This window comes from Trichomycterus rosablanca, chromosome 9, assembly GCF_030014385.1.
Source record: "Trichomycterus rosablanca isolate fTriRos1 chromosome 9, fTriRos1.hap1, whole genome shotgun sequence".
NCBI classification, from domain to species: Eukaryota; Metazoa; Chordata; class Actinopteri; order Siluriformes; family Trichomycteridae; genus Trichomycterus; species Trichomycterus rosablanca.
Genome location: NC_085996.1, coordinates 38840391 through 38864482, shown reverse-complemented (window position 1 = coordinate 38864482; position 24092 = coordinate 38840391). Strand labels below are relative to the sequence as shown.

The following is a 24092-nucleotide window of genomic DNA, read 5'->3' as shown; positions in this document are numbered from 1 at the left end:
TTGTTATTCAGTGTAACTTACCAGACATTAAAGCAATTAGAATGAATTGGAATACAAACTCTTTATGCTTGAACCGCAAATTAGAGACAAAAGCAAACCGAATGATGAATTCTTTAATTAACTTGACTGCTGGAAATGAACTAACAGTAGAACACAACAAAACACAAACAAAAAACTTTAAGCTTCTTAAAAAAATCAAGTCTGGAAAATGCAGAACCACTTTTAGACTTCATAAAAATGCCAAAACCGCCCAAAAAAGGAATGGAAACGTGTCCTCGTTCTCATTTCTGAGTGATAGGAAAAGAGTTCTGGTCCATGAGGTCTCCCACTTTCTCCTGCAGTATCTGTACAACTTCAGCCAAAATAAAAACGTGCGTATCGTCCAAGTCCTGAATGATGAACTTCTTTCCCAGCGCCGAGGTATCATCCAGATACAACAGGAACTGCTTCATGGCAGGGTCACTGTTAAACGAGGCGAGCAAATTCATTTAAATAAAGTTAACGTACAATCAGGTAGTTTAGATGTTTAAATACTGCCAAAGTGTCACTTACCATTCCACAAGAACTCCTTTTAACACGTTCACCATTTTGAAGAACGGCTGATTATCACAAATCCTCAGAATAAACACCGCTGCCTAGATGGAAAATAATAAACACTGATTAGCACTGGCTCCATTATATTTATTTATTCAGTATTTGTAACATCATGTTTTACACTTTGGTTACATTCATGACAGGAACGGTAGTTACTCATTACACAAGATTCATCAGTTCACAAGTTTAATATCAAACACAGTCATGGACAATTTTGTATCTCTAGTTCACCTCACTTGAACACCTTTGGACTGTAGGAGGAAACCGGAGCTCCCGGAGGAAACCCACACAGACACACGGAGAACCCAGGACCTTCTTGCTGTAAGGCAACAGTGCTACCCACCGAGCCACTGTCCTGCCCAAAGCAATGCATAATATAATGTGCATTTTTATATCTCGCATCTGTGACAGCAATCAGAACCCTTTCCGACCTCCCTCCTTCATTCAGGCACTATCAATTGTGCCTGTTAGACGCCTGGCCAGGTCAATAGCACAGCTCAACTTGAGAGCATTAGCTAGCTTTTTTTTTTTTTACTGTTGTGCCACTGAAGTGATGAAAATGAAATGAAATGACATTTTTAATCGACGGTATTAACCAAACAATGAGCTGGATTGTTTAATCATTTTATTATTATTATGTAATATTACGAAACATTTAAAAAAATGCCTTTTATTGCAATGCATCTTGCCATAAAAGTGATATTTGACTTTAAATAAAATCCAAAAATGTAATATGTAGACGCTTGACCATGAGCTTGTTAGACATTCCATTCCAAAAACCATGCCATTCCACCTTGCAGCTATAACAGTCAGTTGCCACTCTTGGGATTTGGGTATTTAGCCAAGTAATCTTGGGATTTTTAATTTGCACTCAAGCTATTAAACTCTGAATGTAATTTTATGGTCTACAGTCATAAATAAGGAGTAACTAAAGTGTACTATTATTAAATAATCACCTCTGGTTGTCGCTGGCCATTTCTATGGTTAATCAGATCAGACAGGACACAACTCGGGATTTCTGTTTTTGTGAATAATTGTGAAAATACAATATGTTATATAAATATAAACCTATATCTTTATATCTTCATAATTTTGTTGTTTTCCGTTACGTGGGATATTTGGTACAACGTTGGGATTTATGTGGCAAGATCCTGGGAATTCTTAAGATAAGATAAGATTCCATTATTGATCCCTATGAGGGAAATTCAAGTGTTACAGCAGCTCCAGTACAGTGTAAGTACAGTAAATAGAGTAAGTAAAATAGAGTAGAATAAAATAAAAATAAGAAAATTAAAAAAAATATTAGCTATGGAGAGTGGAAACAGTGAAAACAGCCGCCTTCTGTCAGTAAAGACTGATTCACAAGATTTCTGAGTGTGTCTGTAGGAACCTGTGCCCATCTGAAAAATGGCAATAGAGCAATTTCTGAGGTCAGGTATTAATGTTTAACAAAAAGGCCTGGCTTTTAAGTAGGGTTCCAATTCATCCCAAATGTGTTCAATACAATTTGGGAGCAGGCTACTGAAGTTCCTCCACACCAAACTTATTAAAACTTTGTCCTGATGAACCTCACTTTGTGCACAATGGAAAAATATGTTCTTTAATTCTTTACTTATGTATAAAATATAATAATAATAATAATAATGTATTGAATATAATAAATATTATACACCTGTATGCAATAGGTGTGCCTAAAACTCCTGAACTGAATAATTAAGTGTGGTGTCCACAGCAATAACCTGAATTTATTATTACTATTATTTTATTTTTCAGGTTTAACATTCAAAATAATAAACAATATTATATAAACTTGTATTATTTCACGTCGTTAGCTTACATGCTAACCACAGTTAGCATTAGCAAACTGGTATTGGACCACGGAACGAGCAGTTTAAACATAACCGGTCACTAATTACAGCACTTGTTTAATTATTAAACCATATTTAATCATATTTTTAATAAAACAGTGAAAAGAAAATGTTATTTATTATATTTATACTTACAATATGCTCTCAATCCACCGTTTTTGTTGTCGTCTGTCTTTCTATACGGATCTGACGTTTTGTCGCCCTCTGCTGGAGTGGAGTAGATTGTCGTTCCACAGTTTACTAATCTGTGGGTACAGTTTATAAACTGAGAGTACGGATTACTAATCTGTGGGTACAGTTTATAAACTGAGAGTACGGATTACTAATCTGTGGGTACAGTTTATACATTGAGAGTACTGATTACTAATCTGTGGGTACAGTTTATAAACTGAGAGTACGGATTACTAATCTGTGGGTACAGTTTATACATTGAGAGTACTGATTACTAATCTGTGGGTACAGTTTATAAACTGAGAGTACGGATTACTAATCTGTGGGTACAGTTTATAAACTGAGAGTACGGATTACTAATCTGTGGGTACAGTTTATACATTGAGAGTACTGATTACTAATCTGTGGGTACAGTTTATAAACTGAGAGTACGGATTACTAATCTGTGGGTACAGTTTATACATTGAGAGTACTGATTACTAATCTGTGGGTACAGTTTATAAACTGAGAGTACGGATTACTAATCTGTGGGTACAGTTTATAAACTGACAGTACGGATTACTAATCTGTGGGTACAGTTTATAAATTGAGAGTACGGATTACTAATCTGTGGGTACAGTTTATACATTGAGAGTACTGATTACTAATCTGTGGGTACAGTTTATAAACTGAGAGTACGGATTACTAATCTGTGGGTACAGTTTATAAACTGAGAGTACGGATTACTAATCTGTGGGTACAGTTTATAAACTGAGAGTACGGATTACTAATCCGTGAGTACAGTTTATAAACTGAGAGTACGGATTACTAATCTGTGGGTACAGTTTATAAATTGAGAGTACGGATTACTAATCCGTGAGTACAGTTTATAAACTGAGAGTACGGATTACTAATCTGTGGGTACAGTTTATAAACTGAGAGTACGGATTACTAATCTGTGGGTACAGTTTATACATTGAGAGTACTGATTACTAATCTGTGGGTACAGTTTATACATTGAGAGTACTGATTACTAATCCGTGGGTACAGTTTATAAACTGACAGTACGGATTACTAATCTGTGGGTACAGTTTATAAACTGACAGTACGGATTACTAATCTGTGGGTACAGTTTATAAACTGAGAGTACGGATTACTAATCTGTGGGTACAGTTTATAAACTGAGAGTACGGATTACTAATCTGTGGGTACAGTTTATAAACTGAGAGTACGGATTACTAATCTGTGGGTACAGTTTATAAACTGAGAGTACGGATTACTAATCTGTGGGTACAGTTTATAAACTGAGAGTACGGATTACTAATCTGTGGGTACAGTTTATACATTGAGAGTACTGATTACTAATCTGTGGGTACAGTTTATAAACTGAGAGTACGGATTACTAATCTGTGGGTACAGTTTATAAACTGACAGTACGGATTACTAATCTGTGGGTACAGTTTATAAATTGAGAGTACGGATTACTAATCTGTGGGTACAGTTTATACATTGAGAGTACTGATTACTAATCTGTGGGTACAGTTTATAAACTGAGAGTACGGATTACTAATCTGTGGGTACAGTTTATAAACTGAGAGTACGGATTACTAATCTGTGGGTACAGTTTATAAACTGAGAGTACGGATTACTAATCCGTGAGTACAGTTTATAAACTGAGAGTACGGATTACTAATCTGTGGGTACAGTTTATAAATTGAGAGTACGGATTACTAATCCGTGAGTACAGTTTATAAACTTAGAGTACGGATTACTAATCTGTGGGTACAGTTTATAAACTGAGAGTACGGATTACTAATCTGTGGGTACAGTTTATAAACTGAGAGTACGGATTACTAATCTGTGGGTACAGTTTATACATTGAGAGTACAGATTACTAATCTGTTGGTACAGTTTATAAACTGAGAGTACGGATTACTAATCCGTGGGTACAGTTTATACATTGAGAGTACTGATTACTAATCTGTGGGTACAGTTTATAAACTGAGAGTACGGATTACTAATCTGTGGGTACAGTTTATAAACTGACAGTACGGATTACTAATCTGTGGGTACAGTTTATACATTGAGAGTACGGATTACTAATCTGTGGGTACAGTTTATACATTGAGAGTACGGATTACTAATCTGTGGGTACAGTTTATAAACTGAGAGTACGGATTACTAATCTGTGGGTACAGTTTATAAACTGAGAGTACGGATTACTAATCCGTGAGTACAGTTTATAAACTGAGAGTACGGATTACTAATCTGTGGGTACAGTTTATAAATTGAGAGTACGGATTACTAATCCGTGAGTACAGTTTATAAACTGAGAGTACGGATTACTAATCTGTGGGTACAATTTATAAACTGAGAGTACGGATTACTAATCTGTGGGTACAGTTTATAAACTGAGAGTACGGATTACTAATCTGTGGGTACAGTTTATACATTGAGAGTACAGATTACTAATCTGTTGGTACAGTTTATAAACTGAGAGTACGGATTACTAATCCGTGGGTAAACATTTTGCTCTTCACAGCAGAGTATAACAGTAACATGGGGGTGTTGACATGTGTGAACGCATGCTCAGCTACCACAGAATGTCCAGTCGTACAAAGAAGTGGACTGTTTGTACCATGCTTCACTTCACTGATTTGGCCATCACCAACTCATGGATTCAATACAGACAAGACAGCCAGATGATGCAAAGACCTGCAAAGAAAACCTCCCAATACCTGGAGTTCAAACTCTCCTTGACTGAAGAACTGATATCCCAGGCACAGGTAAGTCAACGAGATGACACTGACTCAAGTGATCAAAAAGTCTGTCTGGAAATGTTGGAAGCCCTGCCCAGATGTGAGAATAAGAAAATATGGTGCAATTCATTTACCCCAATGATCAACATTCCAAATGCTTCCAGATGCAGAATGCCTGGATGCAAAAAACAAACATTTGTGAGATGCAAGTGCAACATGTTCCTCTGTGTCTCCAGTTAGAATGCTTCATGAAATACCATCTAGTGTCAAATGTCTAATGAAATCACAAAAGGTTCAGGTGAAACGTTCCATTTTTCTGTATTTCATTTGTTATTAGTTTTGTTTGAGGAATTGTTTGTTTTTACTGGATGATTTCAGCGGATATTTCAATTAACATACTTTGCGAACAATGAAATCCTGTTGTCCGCTACAGTGGACGTATTGTAAAAAAAAATTTTCTTTGCAATGTGTTTTTTTACCACCCCAACACTTAATTTATGTCTCAGGAGGATATTACTAGTAAGTGGTCTATAGTTTGTAGTAAGTATTCTATAAAGAACTTGTTTGCATTTGTTTACTTAAAAGCCAACCAACATGGTCATAAAGTAAGCACTTAATAAGTTTATTAACAAGCTTAATGGGTTTTCTTTAACATTCTTAACTTTTAAATGTTACTTTTATTGTTTATCCAAGTGCAGAACATACTAGATAATTAGACTTTTAATAATCACACACATGAAATGACAAACATTTTATTTGTTGTGCTCAGGTTCTGATAACACGTTTTGGCAAGATTCTAACAGGTTTAATAGTTATTACTGATGCGTGAAAATACTTTATACAGTTAAAGTCTTGTACATTTGAGGTAGTTCGACCAAACGTATGGTGAGTCGGGGATGCTCCACCTGGCTGGCAGAATAAATAAAATAAATAAGAGTTAGATGATGGGCAGAGTTAAAAGGGATTACACGAATGGACACAGTATCAGCAAAACAAATCTGTATATCAAACATTAAAAATTAAGATGTTACCGTTTAAGTTAAGGATAATTAGTTAAGTGTAAAATATCGAGGCATCATGTACAATAATTTCTTCAAAACCGTGTTTACAAATTTCAGAATGACTCTTTTATATCTAGTCCATAATTCTTGGTTCATTTCTCATATCGATGGCTCGTATGGAAGATCTGGACGTGCGACTTGACATTCGGAAGGATTCAGTTTTGTATTTGCTCTTTGAGAGCGTCCTGGATGAACTGTAAGCTGCTCTTGTAGAGGAACGTGTCCTTCTTCTCAGGTTTGCAGATGTTGAGATGATTGACATCCACTTCAATCAGGTCTCCGACACCTAAATCTGAAAGTGAGGGAGGTTATGGGACAGTAAGTACACATTTTTTGTGACCTGCTCTCTGTGTTAGTATAAAGAAAGTGTTTTTAAGAAAGAATTCATTCCTAGCAGTGCTTACTGACTTTAAATTGACCCAATAAATGAATAATTTAGTGAAAAAATCAATTAAAAATCAAAAGCAGTCAAGTCACATTATTATGAGCTGATATCCAGAGTAACTGACGTGTGCAGCACGGACAGCAGCTAGACGGGCCGGGAGGAACTCATTAAGGTCCTTGTAGGTTGTCACAGCTATCTGGAGCCATGCTGACTGCAGTGCATCCCACAGCTGCCTGAAGGGGACCTGGGGGAGGATCCACAGAGCCAACACGACCATGGACAACCCACAGATGCTCAATTGGGTTTAAGTCTGGGGAATTAGGGGGTAGTACTTGGAAGTCTTGGTCTTGGTCATGCTCTTCCAACCACTGTGGGACATTTCTAGCCATGTGACGAGTCGCATTGTCTTGCTGGAAGATCCTGTCCACCCCAGGGAAGACAATCAGCATGTATGGGTGTATGTGATCTGGAAGGATGGATTCGTACCCAAATCGTGTGAGATTGCCCTCCACATGGATGCATGGGCATGGCACCAGAGAATGTCACCACTAGCTTGTGTTCTTCCAGCAGTGGTTAAAGGGTCTTTGTTCTCTGATGTTTCTCGTTTGACACGCCAACGTCTATCCATTCAGTGAAGCAGAAAATGTGACTGACCAGAGAAGGAAACCTTGTCCCAATCATTAAAGGTCCAATTTTGATGCTGCTGTGAAAATGGAACTTCATTATCAGAGGTGCATTGACCATCCGGCTGCTTTGGAGAGCCATACGCAGTAGGGTTTGCTGAACTGTTTTAGACACACGTCTGGTCGCCCCCTGGTTTATTTTGGCAGCTGCTCCACTGTAGCGTGTCTTTGCCCTTCGTTTGTCCACTCACAATAGACTTTCACCAGAGCAGCACATGAACAGTTCACAAACTGCACAGTTTTAGAAATACTGCCACCCTTGGCCCAAAAGCTAATAATCATCCCGTTTTGCGACACACCACTTTTACCCATGACAGCAACGAGGGATATGTGTGCAGCCTATCACACACCTTATATACCCACCTAACCAGCTCACCAAACGTAACTTCCTTCATGAGCTACGCGCTGCCACCGTCGAAAGTAGGAAGTGGTCATAATAATGTAATCCACAAAGTATTCCACAAATCTATATGTCACGAAGGATCTTTTGTTCTTTGCATGGAAACTATAGGATTACTGGAGCTAACACACAGTCTATAACCTAAACTTTATAGATACAGTTGATATCATAAGTTTACATTCACTTGGGTTAAAATCATTAAAACTCTGACCTACCTGCCGACTGAGCAGGAACGACTAATATATTCAGCATTGGACCGACAGACGTAGGCAAGGTTTCAGCGAAGCTCAGAATCTTGAACTCGTTCTCTTCTGCCATGTTGAGGAAATTCTCATTCAGGTCCCGCAGGGCTGGAGAGTCTGAAATGTTCACAAAGTAAAAAAAAAAAGTCTTAATTTACAGAACAAAACCAAATGAAACACATGAGGGAGAAATAAAACGGCAGGACTGAAGCAGATCAAACCTCTGCAGAGCTCTCTCACTTCTATGGAGGGGAACAGGAGATACCGCACGTTTACAGAGTACTCTGCCATAAACGTGCCACGATGGGGTACGCTGTAGAACAACAGACCCTTCGTGTTCTTGACCAAGGGACTCAGCTCAGGATCCTTAGATGCATCAAGAAGCATCTTCTTCACAAGCAGACCTAGTGTAAAGATACAAGACGTCTCTACAACTGCATGTGACTTTTAAAATGAAGCACAATGAAGTACTTAACGAATGAAAATGGTGTAAATCTGGTCCCACTGTGGTTTACAATGTGTAACGTAAAGCTTCCACAAGGGGGCGTTCGTGTACAAGTTTCTTTCTTAAAATTCATTTATTTAATTAATATTATCTTTGTCTACGACCCTTTTTTTTTTTTTTTTTTTTTTTTAAGAGTTGCTCTGGGTCCACATGGGTGACTAAAGTGCCATCCTGTTTGTTCCAAAGAAAGAGCCACTAGGGCACAAACGGCATCTCTCTGATTAATGATAGTGCCACTTAGGAACGTCTACAAGCTTATCACATAGATTTTTATTTACATCTTTGGCATTTAGCAGACACTTTTATTCAAAGCGACTAACAGTATTGTGATAGTATATTATCTAAGCAATTGAGGGTTAAGGGCCTTGCTCAAGGGCCCAACAGTGGCAGCCTGGCAGTGGTGGGGCTTTTGAACCAGCGACCTTTCCATTACTAGTCCAGTACCTTAACCACTAGGGTTACAACTATATACATACAACTATAAATCATATACACTGATGTGTTACTCAGGAACGTCTACAAGTAATCATATAGAGTGTCTATATGTGTTCGTAATGAATCTTGAGGAAACCCACTGACCCGCTGATGACTAACCTCCCATACTGTGTGCCACCCAAACCACAGGTCTGTCTCCGACTCCGGCAGCCTTCAGCTTCTTCAGCAGCTCTCCACTCCTATACGCCAGAGACTTCCTACAGAACCAAACGGGGTTAAAGTCAAACCCTGAGGTGCAAGGTAAACACCGAACCTGCTAGACACACCTAAGGGAATATTTTTTGTTTTATTTTCCAGTTTACCTTTGGTTTTCAGCAGGGCACTTGGATCTCCAGTCACTGAGGTGCGTGTCGTACTCTACGGACAGGATTCTGAGGTGGGGGCAGTCCGCTGCCAACCAGGACTGCAGGTCAAATCAGTAAGAACAGACGTTTATTACAAGATGTAAAGCAGAACCACCTATAATAACAGTAAAGCATGACCAGTACAATACAATCATTTAAACACATGATTTAATTATTATATATATTTTTAAATTTACAATAACCACTTTCTCTTTGTCATAGTTTTGGTCGTAGTGAATTTGGCAACACACTTGCTCTGACCTTGGGGCAACTTAGAGCAGTCTAAGGTTAAGGTGCAGTACACCAAAAGAAACCCATGCAGACACAGAAAAAACATGAACCTTTCCAGGTCATCAAAAACCTCTACAACCTAAGCCACCATACTACCTACATATTACCTACATCCCGATTGCATCCGAGGAGGGTATATTTGCCTGCCCCACACCCTCTCTGATGCCTGCACGGTCCCTCGACCCCTTCTTATGCCAAGTTCACACAACACGACTTTCTGATTTGTCGGGTCGCTGTACAGTTCTCACTACACGACTGAATCTTTTGCACTCGGGAGTCTTTCAGTCGGTGTGGATTTCACACTACATGAATGATCGGCGATAGGGGGTTTCACACTACACAACCAACTGGAATCACAGGCGAGATTCTCTGGTCTCCCAAACTACGTTTTGTCACGAAAACAAACGCAAGAAGTGACAAGGGGTTTAATGATACCACGTCCAAAACTGCACGTCAACAAGTAATCAAAGTGTTTGTGCGCTGATGTGCAGCGTAAAATCAAGGAGGAAAAATAAATGAATCTGAGTGGATTTGGCAACACGAACAGTACGGATTGTTCTATAGTAAGTTGGAGGTTAATAAATATGTTTGCAATGCAACGTTGGTGTTTTGTAGAGAACGATCAGGTCAGAAATACTGTAAGACGTGTGTGTGCTGATGTATTCTGATATAAACTATATTATCCCCCTGTCCCACCTGTTTACACTCCTCTCCTTGTTTCCCCTCACACCGTATCCTGCGTTCTCATTGGCTGTTCGACAGAGCACTCATTGCCAGACGTGCAACTGAGATCAGATATCTGACGTGCTAGAAATCTCAATCGCGCTCGGCGAGCCGGTCGGATCGAGTTGTTGGATAGTTCACACATAGCGACTGAGAGCCGAGTTTTGATCGCCGAGCAAACGCCGAGTTGCTCCCGAGCCGGCAAATCTAGCGCCGACCAGCCGCCGAGCGAAAATCTGGCCAAAAAATCCTGTAGTGTGAACTTGGCTAGAGGGCGCCCGGCCGTCCGGAAGCAGAGCTGAGATTCGAACCAGGGAATCAGATTTATTTTTTTATGTATTTTATGACACCGACCACCTCTTTGAGCCACATTAAAAATGAGGTAGTGTCTCTGATGGATGCACAGAATCTATTTTTCTAAAATTAATAAAATATAGTTTAAAATAATAAAATTCGCTCTGTGTGTTGGCTTGTTTATACATAACATGATGGTGCAGCTGGATGAGAGGGAGCCACATATCAACATGATTTCTGAGGTTCTGGGTTCAATCCTCGCTTTTGCATCTTCTCCTCATGGATTTCTCCCAGTTATTTCAGTTTCAGTTCCCCCAAACTCCAAAAACATATAGAAGGGAAACTGGGAATACTCTAAAGTACCCCTAGGTGTAACTGTGATCTTGCCCAATGGATCAGACTGGTAAGTGTGGTAAATTCAATTCAATACCAATTGAGTGTCTGGACTAAGTAGATTAAATATTTATCAAGGATCGTTCAGTGGGTTAAAACAGCATTCCCCAACCTTTTTTGCACCATGGACCGGTTTCATATAAGATATAATTTCACGGACCGGCGGGGGCAGGAGGATTTAATAATACTGCTCACAAACAACGTAAAATGAGCTTTTTTGCTGCTCCCACCTAGGGGTGACAATAAGACAAAAACATCCAAAATAGAAGCAGCTTTTCTAGCAATCTCTAATTATTCATTCTTTCTGTGCGGCCCGGTCTGTGGCCCGGTGGTTGGGGACCACTGGGTTAAAAGTTAAGACCACTGATGTTTAAAGATGTGAATCGTACCTTGGGCCAGCACTCGGTGTAATCTTCTGATTCTCCTGATTTTTCCTCCGTTAGATCACAGTCCTTTTGTCTCCACGTCTTAAAAGCAGCACCCAGAAGGCCGTGGACAAACAGGACGTCTGCTTTTATGGGCTGGCTGATTTAGAAAGATACAAAAAGGAGGCACAAAGTGAGCAAATCAGAGAAAATCTAATATATTGGCTATCAATGGCTTATATGACTGACTGTACAGCTGTACCATTATTATTATTATTATCATTTACAATTGCATTTATTCCCTTCATTCCCTTATTTCATTTGGTTTTTCTTTAATGGTTGTTCTTCAGTTGCATTTTTGTTTGTTTGTTTGTTTATTAGGATTTTAACGTCATGTTTTACTCTTTGGTTACATTCATGACAGGAACGGTAGTTACTCATTACACAAGATTCATCAGTTCACAAGGTTATATCAAACACAGTCACGGACAGTTTAGTGTCTCCAGTTCACCTCACTTGCACGTCTTTGGACTGTGGGAGGAAACCGGAGCACCCAGAGTAAACCCACACGGACACGGGGAGAACAAGCAAACTCCACACAGAAAGGACTCGGAACCGCCCCACCTGGGGATCGAACCCAGGACTGTCTTGCTTTGAGGCCGCCCAGTTGCATTTTTGTAAATGGAATAAATATGTATGAAAACTCATTTCATCAACAGCTTTATGCTCCTGGTCAGACAGGGTCATATCAGGTCCAGTTACACTGGAAAACACTGGGCGCAAGGCAAGAATAACCTAAACAGGGCTCAAATCTGTCATAGTTCTTTTTCAGCCATCCCCCTTGTCCCCCAGACACAGCAAATCATGACTGTGTGGACACCTGGACGGCCAATAGCACTGCTTAGGTTCGAACACGGATCTGGACACATCAATATTTGATGATGATTATAGAACAGGAAACAGTAGTGTTACAGAATATTGGGCCTTGCTCAGGGGCCCAACAAGGGCAACCTGGCAGTGGTGGGGCTTGAACCAGCGACCTTGTGATTACTAGTCCAGTACCTTAACCACTAGGCTACAACTGCCCTGACCCCACCCACATAGTCCAGTCATCCCACCCAGCAGACACGGTGGCCAATCAGAGTCTGATGCAGACACTGCCAATTATGCCCGCTAGATGGAGCCCAGCTGACGGGTGGCAATGCCGAGTTTTGAACCGAGGAGTTTAAAATATCGGCCCTGGTGTGCTAGGGAAACATCCCGCTGCGCCACCTGGGCGCCCTTCCCATCAGTTTTTGATGGAAGGAATGGCAGGAAAGCCAAATTCCCAATTCCCAAATCTATCCATCTCCCCCAATGTTCAGTGTATGGGTACGGCCTTGGATCCAGTATTTAAAGGTGGCACAGAAGCCAACATGACGTGTGAAAATAAAAAAACAAGCGAAAGTTTGTTTTATTACCCGGTTCTACACTGTGGATGTAAAACATAGACTCCATCTTGGTACTTCTGCAGCTCTGCATCTCGGTCCAGGTTTGCTAAAGCACGGGCAGCATGGGAGGCCTGTAGGATGTGAGGAGACTGTGCCATCTCAGCCAGGACAGACACCCAACCTACAGCGAGATCAGTCCCGTATTAAATAAACATGAGAGTAGAAATCGTTCAGCACAGCAGGTCTGAAGGTCGTGAGGTCGTACCTGATTGCACGATGGCCGTGTGCAGGTTCTCGTTGAGCGCCAGGTTTCCGATGACGCGCACGATGTTGCGCTGAATCTTCTGTGAGTCGCGCCGAAGCTGGTAAACTCTCTGTAAGAGCTGCAGCCCTCCGTTAGCCACCATGTGATCGCAGTGACTCTTAACCTATAAACATAATAACCTTGTGTGTCGTGTCTTGTGTGTCGTGTCCTGTATTTGTATTGTTATAACCATGACACAAAGAGCCTATAACTGCACCACAACTTAAAACCACTCACAAGTAAAAACAAGGCAGACTCTCTTTCTAAATGGCTAACATCTTTTGACACTAAGGATGCTATATGCATGTATATATGTATATAAATAAATATATATACACACATTCATTATATGTAAAGTACAATAACCTCCGGGATCAATGAAGTATCTATCTGTCTGTATATATATATATATATATATATATATATATATATATTTATATATATACTGCCTTTATTTGTCATATATACATATACAGACATACAGTACAACAAAATTCTTTCTTCACGTATCCTAGCTGTCTGTCTAAATCTGTCTGTCTAAAGATCTATCTGTCTGCCTATCTGTCTTACTATCTATACATCTGTCTGTCTATCTGTCTTACTATCTGTCCTTCTATCTTACTATCTGCCTGTCTATATCTCTGTCTGTCTGTCTGTCTGTCTGTCTGTCTATCTATCTATCTATCTGTATGTCTGTCTGTCTTGCTATCTATCTGTCTGTCTATTTATATCTCTGTCTGTCTATGTATCTATCTAGGTATCTTACTATCTGTCCGTCTATCTTACTGTCTGTCTATGTATCTGTCTTACTATCTATTTATCTGTCTATCTGTCAGTCAGTCAATCAGTCTGTCTATCTATCTGTATGTCCATCTATCTGCTTACTATCTATCTGTCTGTCTGTCTGTCTGTCTGTCTGTGTGTCTGTCTGTGTGTCTGTGTGTCTATCTAAAAAATGCTGCTATAATTTACACTGTACTCACTAAAGCCACTAAAATCCTACTCATCATCTGCGTTTACCTTCGAGTGCTGCACCAGAGCCTGCAGGCAGAAAGACTCCACCTTCTCTGAGGGGATGGATGTAAGACTTTGCGCGTATGGCAGTCCATTCCCGCCAAAACACCACAGCCCACCCTACAAACATGTCAAATACATAAACAGTATGTTATAATTTGCCATTTTTTTTTAGAAACACCAGACTAACACTGGGCGAGACCTCATTTGCAAACACATTTCTGTTATGCTAGGCCACAACTGTTCAGATTCTACACAGACGTGATCGGCTATGTTTAGAAGGAGATAGCAGAAGCCCTGTGATGGATTGGACCATAGGTGCCCACACCTTTGTGGCTTGAGATCTACTATTTCAGTCGACAGGTCATCGTGATCTACTTTTTAAGGTCGGCCTCATCATTTTTCAAAACAGCTTTAAAGCTTTTTAAATGCGCTTCAGTTCCTGTATTGATATTCAACTTTACAAGACAAAAAAATCACACTGACCTCATTCTGATGATTTACACTGAATGTGTCGGTCAGGTTTATGTATCTGGACAGGAGATGCTGATACCGATTCTCAAGCAGCTTCCAAGTGTTCATTAGTAAGTGTGGACCCATATTCACACTTCATTATTTTCATCTTGAAAAAGGCTGATTCACACAAGTAGGTCGATCTAAAAATGCTGGCAAATATGTGGCACATTTTCTTATGTTTGGATATTTTTCCTGAGCCAGCAAGTTCCAAAACTGTCCAGCAGAGGCGCTCGATTTCATATGAATGTCAGATTGAGGGTTAAAATTTCTCCATCAGCTTCTTCCACATATGAATGGAACAGCGTCTCTGCAGCGTTCCTGCCCCAATCGAAGCGTTTCTGGTTTCTTTGTGCTTGGTTGCGCCTCATCTTCACAAACAGTGGAGGTTACAAAAGGAAAAATTTAAAAATGGCGCAAACTGGCGACTGATGAATGAAAATGTTGGTAACAATTATGGTAACAAACCGCAAATGAAAGAAACAGTGGCCACATTTCATGTCAATCACGTTGATCTGTTTGAATGAGGCGCGATCTACCAGTCGATCGCACAGTGAACGCTGGTAGATCGCGCCTCGTTCATCGACGTATTGGGCACCCCTGGCTGCATTTGTACACAGGAGCACGGCTATTGTTTCATGACACTTGACTTTAAGAAGGGCTTGGGTTCGATTCCCTGGTATCCCTTCTGTGTGGATGTTCTCCCTGTGTCCGTGTGGGGTTCCTCCCACAAGTCCAAAGACATTTAGTCTGTGTGTGTCTGTGTGTCCTGTGATGAACTGGTGACCTGTATGGGGTGTTTCCTGCCTTTCGCCCCCTGAATCGACCCTAACTGGGATACACTGGTGGTAAACGGATGATAAATTAATGAATGACCATCAGACGTTTGTTGCTCACCCTTTGTGTAGCCATTGATTGGTTGCTCTCTCTCAAAGCCAGTGAGGTGAAATACTGCACACACTGATCCACCTCTGACTGGGGCAGAGAGGCCAGCAGCTGCCTCAGACCGTCCTCTATCAGAAACTCCTGGCAACATAACACACACCGTCAGCGGGAACACAAACAGCTCCGAGATCTCCAGGATGTAAAACTACATTACAACACATCGCAGTGATGGATACCCACATCCTGCACTTCAGGAAGAGCGGGCGGGGAGAGGAAGAAGCGTAGGTTCACGTTAGGAGCGCGAGCCAGGCCGATAGCCGTGCGCTGGTCTATAGACTGGGCTGCTGTCTGGTACTGGTAATCTGTGATAGATAAAAATTATTATTAGGATTATTAAGATTTTATTTACATTTTCAGCATTTTGCAGACGCTTTCATCCAAAGTGACTTACAGTACTGTGACAGTATATATTGTCTAAGCAATTGAGGGCCCAATAGTGGCAACCTGGCAGTGGTGGGGCTTGAACCAGCGTCCTTTCAGTTACTAGTATCTGAATCACTAGGCTACAACTGCATTCAGTCACACATCTGTCATAAATAGCCGACAATCACAAGAGACCAGAGAATGCAGTAAGACTACCAGATTAGCTCTACAATACATAGTAACTGGCCGTTCTGGAAGAGCAGTGGTCTACTACGCTAGCCCACCATTGCTGGGTTCGAATCTCTGCTGTGCTGTTGGCTGGCTGGGTATCTACACAGACATTATAGGCTTTGTTTAAGGAAATGGTGTGTCCGAAGCCCCCCGTAATGGTTTGGCACCCTCTCCAGGTTATTCCTGCCTTGAACTAGGTGTTTCTTCTAAATTACATTCATCTAGTCTTTGAGATTTATGAGTTAAATCTCTTAAGGTAACTGACGGTTCATGAGTTTGAATCTCAGCTCTGCTATCGACCATCTGGGCGCCTATACTGACAATAATTGGATAGTCTAAGAGAGGGAGGAATGCAAGGATTCCTCATAACTGCTGCTGTTACAACCTCTGGTGGCTGATCTAGAGTGCTGCACAGAGACAGGGGATAACAAACATCGGTGCGTGACTCTCCATGCTCGATACGGATTTCCATATAAAATGCAGGTGAAAAGAAGTGGTCGGTACTGCAGAAGCAGTGGTGGGATTACAAACTGGGTTATCGGATACGACTAGATTGGGAGGAAAATGCGTAACAATATATTTGTAATATTAGTTTCTTAAATGTACACTTTCAGGTGTAATAAGACGTAATAAGGACAGTGGTAGCTCATCGGTTAAGGTACTAGTAATAAATTGCTCAATTGCTCAAACTGTATTCAGTCATAATTGTAAGTCGCTTTGAATAAAGCTTTAAGACATGACAATAAAAGTAAAACTGTAATTTAATATATTCCAGATACAACCTACAATATTCTATAAAAACATACTGCAGTGTAAATGATTGCAACACGTCATATCTTAGTCTTACCTGGGTCTAAAAGACACTGAACAGCATAGAGTAGAACAGAAGACAGTAAGAAGTTTGGTCAGGCGGTTGCCTCTTACCCTGCCACTGAGTGTGTGCCAGGTCCTGGACAGCCTGTAGGCGCTCTGACTGACTGGCAGAACGGGTCCTCTTTAACAGCACCCACAAAGCGAACTCATGTGGATCTGCATCCATGTGACTTAGACTCTCTAACACAGACACATTAGCATACAAAACATAATTAATCCGTGAACAGCTCCTTCATTTTCATCATTAAAACACCTTAAACTCTTGAATATCTGAGTGTCATTTATATATAACACATCACAGCTGAAGCAGCTTAAGGTTCGTTATTGAGTCCCAATGGTTTAATCATGCTGTAACCCAACTTTAGGTCCTACAGACTAGCAGTAGGTTATAGAATCAGGCAAGTAAGACATGGCAGTGTTAACACAATATCCTGCTCCTCTGAAATACAGTGACACCGGTGACCTATAGGCTAAAATATGAATGTGCTTATGCATATGTGCACAGGAAGCACGTGCAGGCCAGGTGCTTCCTAAAAACAAGGACACTTTAAATGTGAAGGACATAAACTGCAATTTGTGATGCATTCTCAAATGTTTAGTTAAATAAATAAATGATCGTTACTGAGTTTAACAGTCAATAAATAGACTGAGGATGCAAACATAAGAATTACTATTCACAACTCGATTTACTAATCTGTACACTATAGACAGTAGTTACATAAGTGTATAATAACACATCTATCTGACAGTGTAATAAGTATCTATAATATCTACAGTGTCATTTCTTACCATCCAGGGGACGACGGAAGACTTTAGATGATAGTTCAATAAGTTTTTTTGCTGCTTTATGGAGTTCCTTTCTGGCTTTATACGTGAAATCTAAAGAAGAATCAGAACATTTGTAAATGTTAGGGCTGTGCAATAACAGCTAAAATGATAACAGTATGCAGTGATCAGTCATAACATTAAAACCACCTCTCTGTTTCTACACTCACTGTCCATTTTATCAGCTCCACTTACCATATAGAAGCACTTTGTAGTTTGTAGTACAATTACTGACTGTAGTTCTCTGCATGCTTTGTTAGCCCCCGTTCATGCTGTTCTTCAATGGTCAGGACCCCCACAGGACCACCACAGAGCAGGTATTATTTAGGTGGTGGATCATTCTCAGCACTGCAGTGACACTGACATGGTGGTGGTGTGTTAGTGTGTGTTGTGCTGGTATGAGTGGATCAGACACAGCAGCGCTGCTGGAGTTTTTAAATACCGTGTCCACACACTGTCCACTCTATTAGACACTCCTACCTAGTCGGTCCACCTTGTAGATGTAAAGTCAGAGACGATCGCTCATCTATTGCTGCTGTTTGAGTCGGTCGTCTTCTAGATCTTCATCAGTGGTCACAGGATGCTGTTGGCTGGATATTTTTGGTTGGTGGACTATTCTCAGTCCAGCAGTGACAGTGAGGTGTTTAAAAACTCCATCATACCAGCACAACACACACTAACACACCACCACCATGTCAGTGTCACTGCAGTGCTGAGAATGATCCACCACCTAAATAATACCTGCTCTGTGGTGGTCCTGACCATTGAAGAACAGCATGAAAGGAAGGACATTCGTCCAGATCTGAAGTGCTTCCATAGTGAACATTACCTTACTCTAGTCTAAGTAAACAACAGTCCAAGAACACAAATCTGCTAAAACCCTGTTAGAACCAAAGTTGTTTTTTTTTTATAATGTTTTATAATTTTTTTTATAATGTTTTCCTGAGCTTCAATTAAAAAAAACAATTGTTACATTTTACGTTTACATTCAGTCTGAGCAATTGACGGTTAAGGGCCTTGCTCAAGGGCCCAACAGCAGCAACCTGGCAGTGGTGGGGCTTGAACCAGCAACCTTCTGATAACCACTAGGCTAAGCTTGCCCCAAACCCGGCACTGGCTTGTAACGAACAGCGATGTCACTTGAAAAATCTAAATGTTTTCTTTTTAAATCTGGTTTAAAATCAGTGGTTTTAAGCTGTTTGTACATCTATTAATACTATGTTTATGTTAATCAGACAAAGAAGTGACTTCCAATCACTCGCAGAAGAACATTATCATCACATAGTACATGTGACTAAACTCATAATTTTGCAATACACAATGTAGTGTGTTGACTAATTGTTAATAAAATTTAAATACCACCATTGCTTTGTCAAGAGTCCTCCAGAGAACAACTGGACGATCTTGACTTTCTAGTACAGAACATTTTTCATTAATTATTCTATGACAGATTAAAAAAGGAACGTACTGGTGCTTAGGATCTCCTGTTCTACCTTAGTGATGGGGGTTAGGTAGATAAAAGACTTCTGTTTCTCTTGTAGAATAGCTTGAGTGTCGATGGTGACCGCCTTGTTCAAGTTGACGACCTCATAAGTGATAAAAACACAGCCGCTGTAGGAATACACACATAATACCATTACAGAACCAAATATCGACACTAAACTGTACCAGTTTGTATTCTAAAATATGCTTAACAATTATAGAGGAAGTGTAATTATTAACTCTGGCTTTCTTGTAAACAAGAAAATTATTAAACCTACCCCAGTACAATAGCACCGGTTACTTTAGCTATTTTTCCTGCAAGAAAAAACACAAACACCAGAAGTAATAAATGTGTATTGTTTGCATATCCATGTGAGTCACAGTAGTTAACTGGTAGTTATTGTAAAACACAAGAGTCTACTCCGAAACTTACGAACATCTTTCCATGCAATTGCTTTTCTTAGGCCTGGACCAGTTGTGCTTAGTCTACGACAAGGCATCAACCGCAAAACAGCTACAGACATCTGCAAATTAGGCAAAAAGATAAGATAAGATATCCTTTATTTGTGATATATACATATACAGTTATACAGTACAATGAAATTCTTTTATCGCGTATCCCAGCTTGTTTGGAAGCTGGGGTCAGAGCGCAGGGTCAGCCATAGTACGGCGGAGCAGAGAGGATTAAGGGCCTTGCTCAAGGACCCAACAGTGGCTGCATAGCAGAGCCTGGAATTGAAATGCCAATCTCTGCTATGGAGCCACTGTTGGGTCCTTGAGCAAGGCCCTTAACCCTGTCTAAGCAACAAGTAATAGCTAATAGCAAATCTTTAGATGTCTAACTTTAAAACAGCCAGTGTAGTTCTCAGCTTACATTCAAATTAAACAAAGGGAAGGGCTATACGATAAAACATAGTACTTATGCACATTTTCTAAAAACAAACATATTTTATGTAATGGCTTTTAGCTTTTTACACATTTATTACATCTGTTACAAGATTTTAGCAACACAACAAAATAAACACTGAGTTTCATCTCAGTTGTTTGTTTGTTAAATTGAACAAAATGTGGCATATGCAAACATTATTATTATTATTATCATATAGTGTTTCTTCAAATCATTATAATGCTATTAAAATTTATTACAGTATTTTATATTTAATAATTACTAATACTAAATTCAGGGTGACACGGTGGCTAAGTGGGTAGCACTGTCGCCTCACATCAAAGGTCCGGGTCCTTTCCGTGTGGAGTTTGCATGTTCTCCCCGTGTCTGTGTGGGTTTCCTCCGGGAGCTCCAGTTTCCTCCCACAGTCCAAAAACAGTCAGGTTAATTGGAGACACTGAATTTCCCTATAGGTGTGTGTGTTTGTGTGTGTCTGCCCTGCAATGGACTACTGTTGTTGTTTACTATTGTTGTTTACAAATGTTACTGTTTGCCTTGCACCCATTGAAAATCTGGGATAGGCTCCAGCACCCCCAGCGACCCTGATCAAATAAGAAGTTGAGAAAGTGAGTAATATTAAATTCGACATAGAAATAATACATTTTCTTACAAAAATGTGCAGAAAAATGCCAAATAACTTTATTTTCTGTAGAGTTTGTTACATTATTTTAAACTGATTAAGACTGTATATTAAATTATACAGTAGTAATACATTTTAGATGAAAACAACTATTAGCCAAAATAAATCATATGTAAAACAGAATTACAAACAGAACATAGTGTTTAAGTGATAAAATATAATCGTACAGTGATTTAACCATAGCAGTGAAGTTGTCGAAGTACAGAATTAATAGTAGTCATTAACAAAACTAAACAAATTATTGTGATAAATCGGCTGTATGTGCAAGTACTCAAATGTTCAGTTCAGCTAAAGGTCGCACTATTTTGCTTGAAGTGTTAAATACCAAATGTTATTTAATTCCCTAAATAAGTGCACTACCTTAAGAACCAATGAATGACTTGTACTCCCTACACAGTGCACTATATTTACCTACAGGTAGCGATTTGGTATTCGGCCCATTACCAGTTGTCAAACTTACTAGCTATTGAATCAGGGCGAACTGTTAGCTGTGGTGTATTTGTAAGATTAAAAAACAAAAGTTTTAGTTCAGTCATCTGAGTAATATTAGTGTAATAGAATAATAGAATGTCTATTATTACAGTGATTATTTAACACGTTAAGCTAAAAACGTGTTAACACAGTGTCAACACAGAGGGTTAGCACGCAGGCTAAATTAGCTGCAATTGCAAGAACTAATGTCCACCGCTACATACATTATTTAATAGTAATTTACCTTGTTGTGCAGAGTAACGTGTGTTTGAGGTATTTTAGAGAAAACTGAGTCCTCAGCCCCCTGTATAACCTCCCTCTACACCTTCAAAACCCAACATAAACAGGAAACATCCACGTGATTACCGTAAAATACCGAGTATAGGATCTCATTCCGAATCTTCTTAGTTCTTAATCATGATTTCTACAAAGAAAGACGTTTGAGCTTCGACCCCAAATCATTGTTTTACTGAATCTTTTGCTTGATTGTGCAGGATAAATGTTGAGCTCTAGTAAAGCACACTATTTATTATTACTTGGTGGGTCATTCTCAGCACTGCGGTGACACTGACATGGTGGTGGTGTGTTAGTGTGTGTTGTGCTGGTATGAGTGGATCAGACACAGCAGTGCTGCTGATGGAGTTGTTAAACACCTCACTGTCACTGCTGGACTGAGAATAGTCCACCAACCAAAAATATCCAGCCAACAGCGCCCCGTGGGCAGCATCCTGTGACCACTGATGAAGGTCTAGAAGATGACCGACTCAAACAGCAGCAATAGATGAGCGATCGTCTCTGACTTTACATCTACAAGGTGGACCAGCTAGGTAGGAGTGTCTAATAGAGTGGACAGTGAGTGAACACGGTATTTAAAAACTTCAGCAGCGCTGCTGTGTCTGATCCACTCATACCAGCACAACACACACTAACACACCACCACTATGTCAGTGTCACTGCAGTGCTGAGAATCATCCACCACCTAAATAATACCTGCTCTGTGGTGGTCCTGTGGGGGTCCTGACCATTGAAGAACAGGGTGAAAGCAGGCTAAAAAGGAATGTAGAGAAACAGATGGACTACAGTCAGTAATTGTAGAACTACAAAGTGCTTCTATATGGTAAGTGGAGCTGATAAAATGGACAGTGAGTGTAGAAACAGAGAGGTGGTTTTAATGTTATGGCTGATTGGTGTAGCTGTGTTGGTGCCTCACGCCTCCAGGTACAAAGTTCAACCACTGCCCCTGATTTGTATTATTTGGTATGTTTACATGATATGTATGTTATGATATGTGGACACACCTTCATAGGCAATATGTACTATATGAATACAATAAAGCTTATTTCTCAAATTGTTTTAATACTGTTAATACTGCATTTATTATTATTATTATTTAGTAATTTTTTAAAAAGGGGAACAGACATATACATACATTGGTCGAAAAAGTGGTGTAGCAGGTGCTGACGTTGGATTCTTTGATGTAAGTATATAAGATATACTTCTGATATAAGTAATGTTGACACAAACAAATCACACAAGAGTTTTATGTTGTATAATACATGTATTTTGGACATGTTACTTTAGCCATTGTAATGAAATACATTAAGGATCACAAATTCAGCATTGTAACATTTATACTCTATCACAAAATTAAGAAAAACCCTGGTATATCACATAATGACCACAATATAAAACACCTGTATAAAGTACACTTTACACTGTATAAACTTTACACCCAGTGGTGTGTTACTGCATTGGACTGGATTACAATGATTTGAATGATTTTTTACCTGGATTCAATTAAAACAGTACAAAGACAAATATTTAATGTTTCAACTAATCAATTAAATTAATCAATGTGTTTATTTATTTATTTATTTATTCAATTTTAATGGCTGGGACATTCGCCTTTCCTTTCACAATCTTCTGTAAGCGATTAAGAACTGAGGACACAACTGCTGTGGGATTTTTCTACATTTTAGCTTGGTGCTCAATAGTTCAGTATCTCTATTGTTGTATATTGCACTTTAAAATGCTCCACACAATTTTAATTAGAGACAAGTCTGTAAGACCGCTTCGCTCAGCGCTTGTCAAAGTGCACCACGACACGAATCTGCATTTGTGTGGAAAAACCACCAAATTCACTCTGAATGCGTCCACATGTATCTAAGTTTAGCTGAATTTTTTTGCACTGTGTTGTGGTTTAATTTTTTAACTTGTGTTACAGCTTGAGGTTCTGAGAAACAGTGAGAATCAGCTTCTCTGAGAGAGTCTAAAACACTTAATGTTAAAAAAGCTTAACGGTTCAGACTCTCCTGTTTTTCCTCCATGTTTGTATGACCTGAGTTGCTTTTACAATGTCGTATCCAAAAGTTTGTCTCATTGGAGGCGCTTTAGGTTAATACCTCATACTTAAAGTTTAATCAGGTGCTTCAATCAAGCAATACAGTTGCATGACCAACTCCGCAAATGTGCGCTGTTCTCAGTGCTCAGGGAAGAGCAACAG

The 24092-nt window shown here is 39.7% G+C and overlaps 2 protein-coding genes across 2 annotated transcripts; both read right to left on the bottom strand.

Annotated features, from left to right (window-relative positions):
* Window positions 1-97: 97 nt before the first annotated feature.
* On the bottom strand, window positions 98-2663 carry gtf2h5 (general transcription factor IIH, polypeptide 5). Its single transcript, XM_063001465.1, has 3 exons — window positions 2598-2663; window positions 553-635; window positions 98-462 (listed from the first exon to the last, which is right to left on the bottom strand). The coding sequence occupies exons 2-3, from the start codon at window positions 585-587 to the stop codon at window positions 282-284; spliced, it is 216 nt and encodes a 71-aa protein (XP_062857535.1). The 5' UTR covers window positions 588-635; window positions 2598-2663; the 3' UTR covers window positions 98-281.
* Window positions 2664-6107: 3444 nt separating this feature from the next.
* Window positions 6108-21919, bottom strand: serac1 (serine active site containing 1). Its single transcript, XM_063001464.1, has 17 exons — window positions 21834-21919; window positions 19966-20056; window positions 19811-19847; window positions 19519-19661; window positions 18015-18104; window positions 17277-17405; window positions 15939-16060; window positions 15711-15839; window positions 14307-14420; window positions 13248-13410; window positions 13013-13163; window positions 11577-11712; window positions 9445-9545; window positions 9242-9339; window positions 8364-8546; window positions 8116-8259; window positions 6108-6724 (listed from the first exon to the last, which is right to left on the bottom strand). Exons 2-17 carry the CDS (start codon window positions 20054-20056, stop codon window positions 6588-6590), a joined length of 1968 nt encoding a protein of 655 aa, XP_062857534.1. The 5' UTR covers window positions 21834-21919; the 3' UTR covers window positions 6108-6587.
* Window positions 21920-24092: the final 2173 nt, after the last annotated feature.